This window comes from Clarias gariepinus, chromosome 17 (assembly GCF_024256425.1).
Source record: "Clarias gariepinus isolate MV-2021 ecotype Netherlands chromosome 17, CGAR_prim_01v2, whole genome shotgun sequence".
In the NCBI taxonomy this organism is placed as follows: Eukaryota; Metazoa; Chordata; class Actinopteri; order Siluriformes; family Clariidae; genus Clarias; species Clarias gariepinus.
In genome coordinates, this window is record NC_071116.1 from 23,736,264 (window position 1) to 23,749,113 (window position 12,850).

The 12,850-nt window shown below is 37.3% G+C and overlaps 1 protein-coding gene across 3 annotated transcripts in view; it reads left to right on the top strand.

The window, feature by feature from the left end:
• Positions 1-2,155: 2,155 nt before the first annotated feature.
• Positions 2,156-12,850, top strand: part of aak1b (AP2 associated kinase 1b) — a 33,028-nt gene continuing 22,333 nt past the window's right edge. For all 3 annotated transcript variants that reach the window (XM_053476292.1, XM_053476294.1, XM_053476295.1), the window contains exons 1-5: positions 2,156-3,229; positions 7,636-7,754; positions 7,935-8,043; positions 12,105-12,247; positions 12,481-12,602. In XM_053476292.1, coding sequence (XP_053332267.1) covers positions 3,076-3,229; positions 7,636-7,754; positions 7,935-8,043; positions 12,105-12,247; positions 12,481-12,602 — 647 coding nt within the window. In that variant the 5' untranslated portion in view covers positions 2,156-3,075. The remainder of the gene's footprint in view (positions 3,230-7,635; positions 7,755-7,934; positions 8,044-12,104; positions 12,248-12,480; positions 12,603-12,850) is intronic.

Here is a 12,850-nt window from a genome sequence, read left to right on the forward strand (position 1 = left end):
TTTACTGAAAATGTAACATTTTATTTTTTTTCTAATCAAAAGAACGAAATGAACAAAATGACTCAAAAAAAGATTCATTCATTTTGATGAACGAGATTTAAAGAACCGAGTCACTAAGGTTCGCAGTAGTTGGATTTGTGTGACGTCACAGAAGGACGTTGCAAGCACATTTTACTGGTGTAGTACACAGTTCTTACCATTGCAATGGTTTATAAAGTGATTTATAAAGTGACTATTATAGGTAAATATCGTTACTCACTCACTCGAACGTCTATAACGGCCTGGAGCCTATCGTAGGAGACTTAGGTCACGCGGTAGGGTACATCCTGGGTCCATGCCATCACAGGGCACACGCACATATACACACTCACATGTTCATTCACACACTATGGGCAAATTCTATCTGTCATCATTTATACGTCATTTGTCTTTATTTCTTTCTTTCCTTCTTTTTTAATGCCATGCCAGCTTCTATACAGCTTTGCTATATTCATGGCGAGAGTCAGTTTTGTTATTCAATATTAAAACTAGATAAGAGGTTTAAAATCTATTTTTTTTCTAAGAACTTAAAACTACATTTGAATTAACTTGTTTAAAAGTGCCAACAGAATAAAACACCTTTCTCAAAGAAGTAAAAAATTTACAGTCAAATAAAATATGTTTGATGGACAGAAAGGACATTGTGGTGGGTTTTCTCTAGACAGTAAAAATGTGTGTGTAGCTTTAGAGTGTCCTATTCTGCATCTTGTACAAGTAACTCGATCACAATGATTATTAAAAGGAAATGTATGTCTTGATCCAACATCAGGATTTATTTAATGTAATTTATTATTTAGACATTGGTCCCATTCTGATTGCCATTTATTTTTAATTTTAACTCTGTGAAGGGTATAGAGCATTTTATTATTTTTTTTTTTTGGATAATGCTTATTTGTCAGTTTTGTCTGCTTTCTCATTACCAGGGATTCCTGAGTGCCTAGGTATCCAATAGAAAATTCTGTTAAAATTATTGGCTTATAAAAAGATTAACTTGGTTAGGATTTCGTTAGGTAGTTTTGCGACAAATGCAGCAACCTGGATTTATTTTGTCTATGCAATAACTGCAAAAAATTAATTAATTAAAAGCTAAATATCAGCATAAAGTGTTAATAAAAATAGATATAAGGTATAAGGTCAACGAAAATGTTAAAAGATGTACTGCTTCATTTTTAGAGTTAAAGTGGTTAATTAATCAGTGTCACATCTGATTGTATGACCCAGTGTACCATCAGTCAGGGCGAGGTTTTACTGGGGTCATGATCAGGGTTGTGTCCTAATTGTGAATGTGTGTTAGTGTGTTTTCTCATCCCCTGTACCGAGCTGGATAGGATAATATGTGCACACAGGGGGCTCTGCGGGTTGTAACCTTTGTTTTTGCAGAAATAGATAAAATAGGAGGGTTGCATCAAAAAAGGTACCTGGCATAAAACCTGTGCCGATTTGTTGTACAGATTGGATGACCCTATAACTGATATAACTGATCGCTCTTTCAAATGAACGAGTTCCTCAAATGGCAGCGTTAATGTAAGAGCATTCGCTTTCACGACTGATGTCACCACATTTAAGCTCTAGCAATTTACCTGACATATTGAAGAGTAATTTTCAACCAAAATAATTTATAATAGATAGATAGATAGATAGATAGATAGATAGATGCTTTATTAGAACTTTTAAATATCCAGTAGCAAGAATTGTAACATGTTCTCCCCATGCATGGTGGACAAAGACATGCAGATAAGGCTAATTCCCAAGGCCTTCCCAAATTGCCCATAGTGTGTGAATGAGCATGTGAGTGTGTTTATGTGCGTGTGCCCTGTGATCCCATGGACCCAGGATGTACCAAACTGCGTGACCTAAGTCTCCTACGATAGGCCCCAGGCCGATATAGACGTCCGAGTGATTAAGTAATGATATTTAACAATAAAGCGATAATCATTTTATAAACCATTGCAATGGTAAGAGCTGTGTACTACACCAGTCGAATGTGCTTGCAACGTACCTCTGTGACGTCACACTGGCAAGCAACAAAGTAACTTTTCAATGAAAGGGTAAGGGGGAAAATGAATCCTACTGCGCGTGCGCACGAGTTTCACACTTCTGCGCATGCGTACGCGGATAGCGTACTGACAGCTACAATTTGTCGCTGGATTTGCGACACAGGTTTCCCCCCCTCATAGAAATGATGGAGTCTCTTAATCCGAAAATGATTCTTTAGTTAAAAAATTTAAAAATAATAAATATCGCGTGTGCTGATGGAAATCGTCAGCGCAGCACATATCATGTTAGGTTATGTTATGATTTTCTCGGGGTAGCTGAACAGGCTAAGCTAGTAAGATGCTAGTTTAGTTGAGACCAGTGCGTTCTGTAGCGGGTTAGCTTAGCTGGTTTAGATTAGCCCGACTATTTGTTTATTTTTGCTCGTTGTTTTAATGTAACGTGTTTAATGTTTATAAGTAATGTCCGTTAAGCGTGGTAATATTGTACAGTGATATGGCGGTGTATGGCTGTGTTTAATGTTGCGGTGCTAACTGGCTAACTGCAGCCTGTCATCCGTTAGTGTTAGCATTAACGATAACGTTCGCGCGCTGAATGACCGAAATCACAGTCGAGCTAAAAACATTCGGTGTCTCAGTGTAACAGGAATGGTTTAAGGTCGGGAAAGATGTGGTGTTGTTTTTCTCAGGGGTTTATCTAAATGTCAGTTGCTTTTTCTGGTTTGTTTATAGAGATAGCCAACATCAGATAACTGGGAACAGATGTTTATCAATGCTGTAAGATACAACACCGTGATTTCTATAGGATTATATAACACTATAGACAGAATGTCACCCCGGGCAGCTGAGGCAGTTTCTCATTCCCATTAAAAGAGGCTTCAATTATATATATATATATATATATATATATATATATATATATATATAAATATATATATACAACCTCTCATTAGGGCTCCGAGAACCCCTGTTATTTCATTATTGGATCATTTGTGATAACCCAGTTTGTAAGAAAGCCGTATCTTAAGTCAAGGATCTCAGCATGAAGAAGTTTTTCGATTCTCGGAGGGAGCTGGTTAGTGTCGGTCCGGGTTCTGGAGGTGGAGGAGGATCCGGTGGAGTCGGTGGGAACTTCATTGGAAGGAGCTTTACCATCGGACATCATCAGGTCACCGTGGAGGAGACCCTCGCCGAAGGTCAGCATGATCATCCAGGGGTATCACCCGAGCTGAAAATCTGATCAGATTATGAGGAGAAATCACCACACAAACCTAGTTCTTAAAAAAATGTATGACGTAAAGCATGATTACTCTAAGAGCTGATTAGTTTCCAATAAGACACTTCTAGCATTATTTTATTTCTTAAATGATGCACCATGCTTTTAATCAGCTTTGATGTAATTAATAAAGTTTAATAAACTGCTTTATTTATCAAGATAGCTATCAATACCTCAAAAAGCACCTCTTGAGATGATTAAGACACAAAATGCAGCTTTTTATGTTTCGGAGAAACTGCAAAGTGCGAACGCCTTTACTGATGGAAAATTTCTGAGCCTTGCGAATCTCTGACACCTTAGACTCTGTACAAGTACATGCCTAGATTTTTATAACTATCTTCTTACAGAATATTTCATCATAATGATAACATGTTTAAAAAATTCTAGTCCAGTAGGTGTTACCAGAGAAATGATGTATTAAATGAGTGCATTCATATATAAAGCTGTAATTTTGAGCTTGTGGTCAAAAATGCTGTTATAGAAAACTAATCAACAGTGCTGAAATTATTACTTTTATTTTTAGTAGGTTTTCTTTTCTACAGTTAAAAAAACATATCAAATAACTTGCTTCTACCACACATAATGCTGTGCCGCCTGACAATCTGTATAGTTTGGATTGCTCCACATGTAGGCACATTTTCAACAGCTCGAATGCAAATATATATGTAGACAAAAAGAATCTTAAAAAAAAAAAAGGTTTAAGGTCTGTGTTGCTCTAAAGGACTCGCCACACAACAGAATCACGGTACATCACTGAACGTCTCTATAATTCCCATATCGAATAGATGGTATATACAGCATTAAGATGATAAGATGAGTACTGAAACGAGTTTGTAATAATTTTTTTTTTTTTTTTTTTTTTTTAATTTAAAATTTTTTTTTTTACCATTCACAGAGTAAAAATTGCCAAGACCCTGTTATTGATTTTATTTTAAAAACACAGCAAGGCAAATATAATAAATCATATTGATCTATTCAGGGCATTTTTACACAAAGTTTTTTTTTTCATTTATACTTTCTGATTACATAGAGTTGGATTCGAAACTCTCTGCCTTATTAACACCCCACGTCCTGAGTGAATCCCCAAGTAGCTCAGTGGTTGAGGTGTTAACTACGGATCGGAGGGTCTCAGGTTCAAGTTGCCTTTCTGTGGGCTATTGAGCAAAGCTCCTAACTGCTCAAATGTATAATGAGAAGGGTGTCTGCCAAATGCCGTAATGTAAAATTGCAGAGATATTAAAGATTGTTCATTTTATTTTATTAATCAATCCCCTTTCATTCCTTCACGTATAACGGCGATACCTAAATAACAACCATAGGATTTTTGATACATTATGTCCACAATGGTCATGTGACATGAAATACAAAATACATCTCTCCGCTCTCACATTCTTCTGCTCGTCTTATAATGAGAGGATGATGGCAGTATTTCTCACTGACAAATTCCAACACACAACTTGGCTTTATTTTCCTTTTGCTCTCTTTTTTTGTCTAAATACAGATTGTCTTTTAATTGTAGTTGGGTAGTGAATAACTTGTTTATAATTACATTATTGTAGCAGTATAAATCTTTTTGTGAAACGATTTTCCTCCCCTCGATGGAACGTTGTACTGATTGTATTTCGAATTCTAACACATCGTGATGGCTTGAGAGCTGCTTTAGTTCTGTCAGTTAGTAAGCAGGTTTTTCACTCAACAGAATATTATTATTAATAATTGCTATGTTGTTTACAGTTTTATTTAATGCCATGTGAGAAATCTATCTGAATGTCTCACTTGTCTCATTTGACTCCTTTTAGATGCTCACCGTGAGCCTTACATTACTACACAGTATAAGGAATAACACTATTAATGGAACTGTTTTACATTACCCCAGCTAAGCGGTGGATTCATTCTGTATGATGAATGGTGGAAGGTCATTTAAGGTCACCAGACTCTCTGCTCTTTGTATGTACAGTATATGCGAATTCAACTTCATCAATCAGTGAAGAAGTCTCGGTACAAGTTATACCCTGTCCTTAGAACATATGCATAGTTGTAGTTAATCCCTTCACATAACATACGGCTCATTTTATGTTGTGAATTAATTAAAGGGCTTGTTGTTGAGGTCATTTGTTCACAGATCTCTCTACACTGTCTGGCCAACAACCACAACAACAACAAAAAAACCCACTCAAATTTCATTCAGTCACCTTTATCTTTAATTACAGCACACAGTGTGGTGTCCAGTTCAGTTTCAACATTACCACCACTAACCAGTCATAAGTGTCTGCTTATATATGCAGAATTAGGGTGGCGGATTCCTTTATTACATTGCACTATACTGCCCTGTGAGGGGCAAAATAACAAGCATTTGGATTAATGTTTCGGAGGAAAGCATGCATTTGCCCCACGCTCACTAAAGGGTAGTTGTGATGTGATAAGGTAGAGCTCGTAGGAGACTGGATTGGGTGATTTCATTTTGCAAAATTGAAAAAAAGATGTGCTTTCACAAAGTATAAAAATGACTAGCAATATTGATTTAAAAAATCCCTGAGATACTCCTGTAAAAATGTGTAAAATCATGTAAATCTTGTCCTGTATGGTTAAAGAGGGCTAATGGTGTGTCTGTGAGTGTTTATCACACTGACTATTAACTATTAACAAACTATCCGCAGTATATAAATAAAAGAGAGGTTTTGTTTGTATATTGGTCAGAACTCGCACTTTCAATTATATCTTTATGCTTCATACATTGGAGAACCATAAACCCTTCTCAGAAGAATTTCTTTTCTGTCTGTATGTTTGTATGTCTGTCCAGCCAGATTTTGTCACAGAATCATTCAAAACTGTCACGACAGAATTTAATGTAGCTTTGCGAGTTCATTGGTATTTTGCGTAGATAAACGCAAATCAAAATGTTGAGCGGAAAGGTCGTTATAAGCAGGTATGTGCAAGATTATGTCACAGCATCTGCTGCTTTTTTGGATGAGGTGGGTGTGGCTATACGGGTCATTCAATCAACTCGATACTTTACCGTGTATACACAGAGTATGCAGATGACACAGAAACAACCATTATGCACCTAGAATGCGCCCAAATCCTCACCAAACAGAAACGAACATGTTACATACAGTAGTATGGCGTACTCAAAAACAAAAAGGCAACAGTGATTAAACATTCATGTTTATTCTTCCTGCAGGAAGTTTAAAACCAGTTTGTCTCATATGTTCTGAACCTGTCCCTCTAATACCAAGCAGTTACGTAAAGAGATAACTAAGAGATAAAACACTGATTTCTAGAGCAAACATATTCGCAATAGTATGAGGTGAGGGCATGTATAACACTTGACCTGAGAGCGCAGTGTTAGGCGCTAAAATTAAAATGTTAAGTAAAAGCGATGGTCTAAACAGTTATGTGCCAGATTTAATAGTCTACTATAAAATAAGATACCAATAAGCTACTTGCTCAATTTAAACAAACACCTGCACCATTGGATCTTAACTAGAAAAACTAAACTAAATATTTTTACTGGGATTAGTTCATATTTTCACCACCGAAATAACAGCGCTGAAGTGGCATAAGTGAATTTTAACTTAATCTTTATTCGATCCACTTTTCCGATTTCTCATTAGTAATTCACTCTGTGATTACCAAACAGGGATTGTATTTGGCTGACGATGAAAGAAGTACAACACTGCGCAAACAAGGCGTGAGATACTCAACCGTACAATCTTCTATTTCTTTGTATTAATAAGTTAGACAAAGAGTTCTGCCGTACAGGCAGACATGTACACGGGCTTTAACTTGAACTAATAATATCGCTTATTATGTAGTATAAAATATACAAACTCTTTACCCGCCAACAATGAATACTAACGCTAGTTTTGTATATAAAACTATTTACCTGATGAATCATCAACTCATCTGTCCTGTAAGCTTTTCTTACCTGCCACATGGTGGTGCTGTTGAACTGAATCACATTGTTTTGATGGCCAATGTGAGAACTTGGAGCGTTCTGTCCTAGTGGACTGAGTGTTGGAAGGACGAATCCAGGGCTTTTATGCGGAGTGACATGGCGTGACTTTGAATACCACAAAAAAGCTGCACTCCCTGACTCACTGCAGTGGAAAAAAAAGGATTTGTAGTTTGTTTTCTTATCCATCTGTGGTTTCCTGATTCCACGATCAAAACATCTTACTGGAATAAAGACATGTGACTTAACTGGAGCTCTACCAGCTCTCTATCCAAATAAAATTTTATTTTTACAAATTTGATTTTATAATCAAACAAAGTAATAGGTGTCAGTCAAATGTAAATTAATTTTTTCTTTGCTTGTGTCTGCAGGTGGATTTGCCATCGTGTTCTTGGTCCGGACCAGTCAGGGGGTTCGATGTGCGTTGAAGAGAATGTACGTGAATAACGAACACGACCTGCAGGTGTGCCGCCGAGAGATTCAAATCATGGTGAGTGTATTTTCTGCATACGCTCCAGTGATTGTGAAGGGATGTCAATATTTGTAAATGATAATATATCACACCTATAATTTATTTTACCAGACTCACATGACTAACAGTAAGATTGTCTATGAAGTGCAGCAGCTGTATACACATAATGTGTGTGTGTGTGTGTGTGTGCGCGCGCAGAGGGATCTCTCAGGCCATAGGAACATTGTGGGCTACGTGGACTCAAGCGTGACGGCTGTAGGAGGTGGTGACGTGTGGGAAGTTCTCATCCTTATGGACGTGTGTAAAGGTAAGCATGATCTGGTGTAAAGCGTTCTGAATGAGGGTGCCTTCACACCTGTTAGTCCGGGTGTTGAGTCTGAATCACAGCGAAATTAGTCGATTTGGCAAATAGCTCTAAAAATGCTTGTGAAAGTCTTTTGTTTGTTAGTCAGAGTTATGGCGATAAAAAGGCTAAAAAGGGTGTGTGTAGAAATCCGAAATCACTTCAGGACACAGAGCTCGTATCTCTTTTATGTCATCCGCCATGATTATTATTTCTGAACAAGTAATTTACTCCTACCACACATTATGTAAATGTGTGAGTTGTTTTGAGTGTACCATATGTAGGATGATAAAGACGTTTTACTGCTGCACATATGTACTTTTTCAAAACTCAACGTGACAGTGAGTTCACGTGTTGAGCAGCTGCGAGCACGTGGGCACGTGCGGCTTCTAACGCAGACATGCAGCACTCGTTTTTCATAACTAATGTGCTCTTGCTGTGTTTTGAGACTTGTGTAAGTAAGCATGTGTACTGAGTGGGTTTTGAGACATGCGCTAGCAGAGTTCGGAGAAAAAGGCTGGCTTTTAACAGAGGATTTTAAGCAGTTTTTGATAACGTAAAGCGACATTAAAGGTTCATTTCTGTTGTGCCACGTGGAAGTTTCTGCGCTTAGTGCAGGATTCGTTATATCTGAGTCTGAAGGGCTGATCACATGGATCAGTCGATCAAGTAAAAAACAGTCGCTTCTGGTCACTGGCTGATCAACCGATGCATCTCTGTTATAAATGTAAACAAAAAAAAAAAAAAGAAAATCTATATTGGAGTCAGTGTGGCAATATGTACATCAGAGTACACGTGAGTTACGTTATCACCCAAATGAGGATGGGTTCCCTGTTGAGTCTGGTTTCTCTCAAGGTTTTTTCCTGTTGCCGTCTTGGGGAGTTTTGTCTTGCCACCGTTGCCCTCGAATCGCTCATCAGGGACTAATCTGACCATTTTGCTCTCTCAATTTTCATACACATTTTCATTATTCTGTGAAGCTGCTTTGCGACAGTGGCCATTACTAAAAGCGCTTTACAAATAAAATCTATTTAAATAACCACACAAAAGAATTGCGATTCATAAATGAGTTGATGTCGCTCCTATCTCTAAAGATTTCTGACTGAGGTTTTATTTTACAGTAAGCACTCCAAATACCCAAATTATACATGCACAAGCACTTAAAATGTGGATTTTTCATAATAGGTCCCCTTTAAACAATTGTATGTGTATATAGTGCAGGTTGTGTCGAAAAATTGTGCTCACATCGAGAGGAAATACAACTAATCTCCACAGTCACCTGGAACACAACCACAGGGAGCAATATGAAGACCTCTGAATTAATAATATTTATTTTTCTTTAAAAAAACAAAAAACAGCCAAGCCAGGAAGGAAGGAAGTATTTTATTTAATAGATGCTTTTGTTTTAAGACACTCTTGGTGAGTGTGTGGTTACACGTAAATAAAAAGTAATGTTTGAAAGTAATTTATATTGTGTTGGCAGGTGATTCTGGCAATCAGAATATCTGCTGAGGGTTTTAAGTCATTAATAGTGTTTTGAAGTCTAAATATTTGCAACTTCCTTGACATATAGTTTCTTCTTAGCCTAATCAATTAGATTTAATTACATCAGACGGATATCTATTACCTGTTTATTTTAGTATGATCATTACATATATAAATGATAAAAAAAAAAATAGCCAATAATAATAATAAAAAATGCATTTCTTTAGGGAAATGTTATATCGCAGGAAATATCGTTATCGCAGTATTCAACAACAATATTGCATAACGCATATTTTACTAATTTCTTGCAGCCCTATTCCTTATTACCTCCAAGTTTTTTTTAATTACTGAATTTTTCTGGAACGTTTGTACAAATTGCAATCTTCTTGCATTCATGCATCTTGTTCCTCCTGCATGATGCTTTAATGCACTCAGTAAATCAGGCCAAATGTGGGAGGCAGCGCATCGTCAGTGCGGGAGGACTCGACATGGACAGCTCCACAAGCAGCAGCTGCTAATTTTGCTAATTTTTGTTGTCCCTACTTGTTTTTCAGTACAGCTTTATTTCTCTGAATCGTTGGCGTTCTTTCTACATGCCCCGTGTGAAGGCTTACTGTACATTCTGCTTTTAACACTCAGAATAGTGATACTAAGTACTAAGTGATACTAAGCATGCGCATGTTATTGCAGGTAAAATGGTCTTTCTTTTTTAGTCCGTGTGAATTTTAATTTAATAGGGCAAAGTCTCAGTGAGGGAAAACTTGAGTTTACTTTGACAGATCATTAAAATGCATAAATACAGGGATAAAAACAAAAAACAATCAGCAAAAACACAGTATTGGTGCTGATTTCTTTCTTTCTTTACATGTAATACAGAATGTGCCAAAGAAGCTACTTCTGAGGTTTATGCCACGTGGATGTGACCAATCTCGCTTCCCTAAAAATTTCAAGTAGTTAACTTCAAGCGTTTTGGAAAGATGATTTAATATGTGCCCCAAAAATTTCCATTTTTCAGCGTTATACTGTCTTGCTTCAAACAATAATAATTTAAAATGCAAATTATTTATATTTCTTTATAAATGTTGATACCAAAATTGGTGGAAGCTGCTATAAGCATATACCCTGTAAATGGTAAAAAAAAGTTTTTTGGTAAAAGCTTAAAAAGCAAAAAATCTGTAGTGTCCGTAACCACGACAAATCCATGTTGCAATATTGTAAAAAATTAGCATTTTAGAATTATACACTTTTTCAGGTTTAGCAAGTTTTATCTCAATGACAGTTTAGATTGTTAAAAGATTTGAATTCGAAAAAAGTTACTGAAACTACATGAAAGGGCATGACATGGTATTTAGCAAATGATGTAAGTTTTATGATAAAAATATAAATGTGTATGCATATTTACAAAAAAACAAAGCATGGATCGGGAGATAAGAAGCATTAAGTATGATGAAAAATGGTGTTACATAATCTTGTCTAAAAATTCACTCCGGATGCTTGCAGTCTACTGTACAGCACCTTAAAAAAAATGTAGGTTTCTATTTGCTGTACCAGAACAAGTGAGCCACACGGGGGCAGTCACATCTCAGACCGGTACTGTTTATCCCATGTTTTCACCATCACCTGTTTTTTATTCTCTTTATACCACATGTATGTTGTGCGGGAGGTATCCTCTTTATTTAACTGTTAACACACATACACACACACATACACACACTAGACAACCCTTTGCTGTCTGGTTTCAGTGCCAACTGCAGCTGACAGAAGCGTAAACCAGTTGTTGCTTATCTGTATCACGGTTTGACATGTCATGTGTTCTGAGATGCTTTTCTGTTCACTCTGGTTGTTTGATTCAACTCAGAGTGAATTGAGCGGTTTAAACAATCATTGTCGCAAAGCAGCTTTACAGAATCCGAAAAGTTCTGGAAGGAAGTGTATAAACTATAATGATCAGATTGTCCCTGATGAGCAAACCCGGGCTGATGGTGCCGAGGCGAAAAACTCCCTGAGATCACAACAGAAAGAAACTTTGAGAAGTACTAGACTCAACAACTGTTTGGATAAGTTCATGAATGACAATGTGTGTGGGTGTTCCCAAATAAACTGGCCAGTAAGTGTATATATTTTTCATACCGGGGCCACAGTCTCCGCGCAGGATTGTCTGGTGCTCTTTTCATTACACTTTTTTGTCTGATCGTCTGCACTGATCTTTAGTTTTTTCGGACTATCCAGAAGTTTCGCTTTAATTCTAAAGTCAGCAGTTGTCCGAGACAACAGTCACAGGGTGAAAGCAATTATGTTATTTTCTTTTTGTCTGTGTTTATAAATGCGTCTGGCAGCCTTTCCATCAGCAGAGAAAAGTAAATTCCTGAGGACACGTGCACAACCGAACACGTCTCAGACTCGAATTCTGACTGACATTGATTTCGAACGACTACTTGATAAAGAAAAACAAAAAGCAATTGGATGATTTTTTTAAAACTCTAGAACACCCACCATGCTGCTATGCTAATTGTATTGTGTGTGTGTGTGTGTGTGTATAGGTGGTCAGGTGGTGAATCTGATGAACCAGCGTCTGCAGACGGGATTCACAGAGACGGAAGTGCTGCAGATTTTCTGTGATACATGTGAAGCCGTAGCTCAACTGCACCAAAATAAAACTCCCATAATCCACCGGGACCTGAAGGTACACACATGGACACATGTACACACACACACACAAAGAAACACAGATCCACGTTACCGCTTGTCAATACAAAACACTGAGAATACAGCCAGCCACACACACACACAACGAAAAATGCATGGTAGAATGCCCGTCAGTAACTGAAATGCAAGTGTATGTAGGTGGAGTGTTAATTTCAGTACATGAAGTGTTTAGTGTGTGTGTGTGTGTGTGTGTGTGTGTGTGTGCTTCAGGTGGAGAATATCCTGCTACACGACCAGGGTCATTATGTACTGTGTGATTTCGGCAGCGCCACCAAGAAGTTCCAAAACCCCCAGACTGACGGAGTGACTGTTGTGGAAGAAGAGATTAAAAAGTACAAAGTTTCCTCTTTTCTTAATTTTTATCTCCTCAGTTTTTTTGCCTCACTTCCTCCATCTCCCCAGTCATCATACTTTTATTTTTCACTTTTCCTTTCACTCACCCTTTTTACCATTTTCGGTTTGTCTCTTGAATTCTTCTCTTTCGGCTGTATAATTCAAATTTTATTCGTGACGTACACAGTCATACACAGTATGATTCACAATGAAATGCTTATATGAACACCCGTGACCTTAAAAAAAA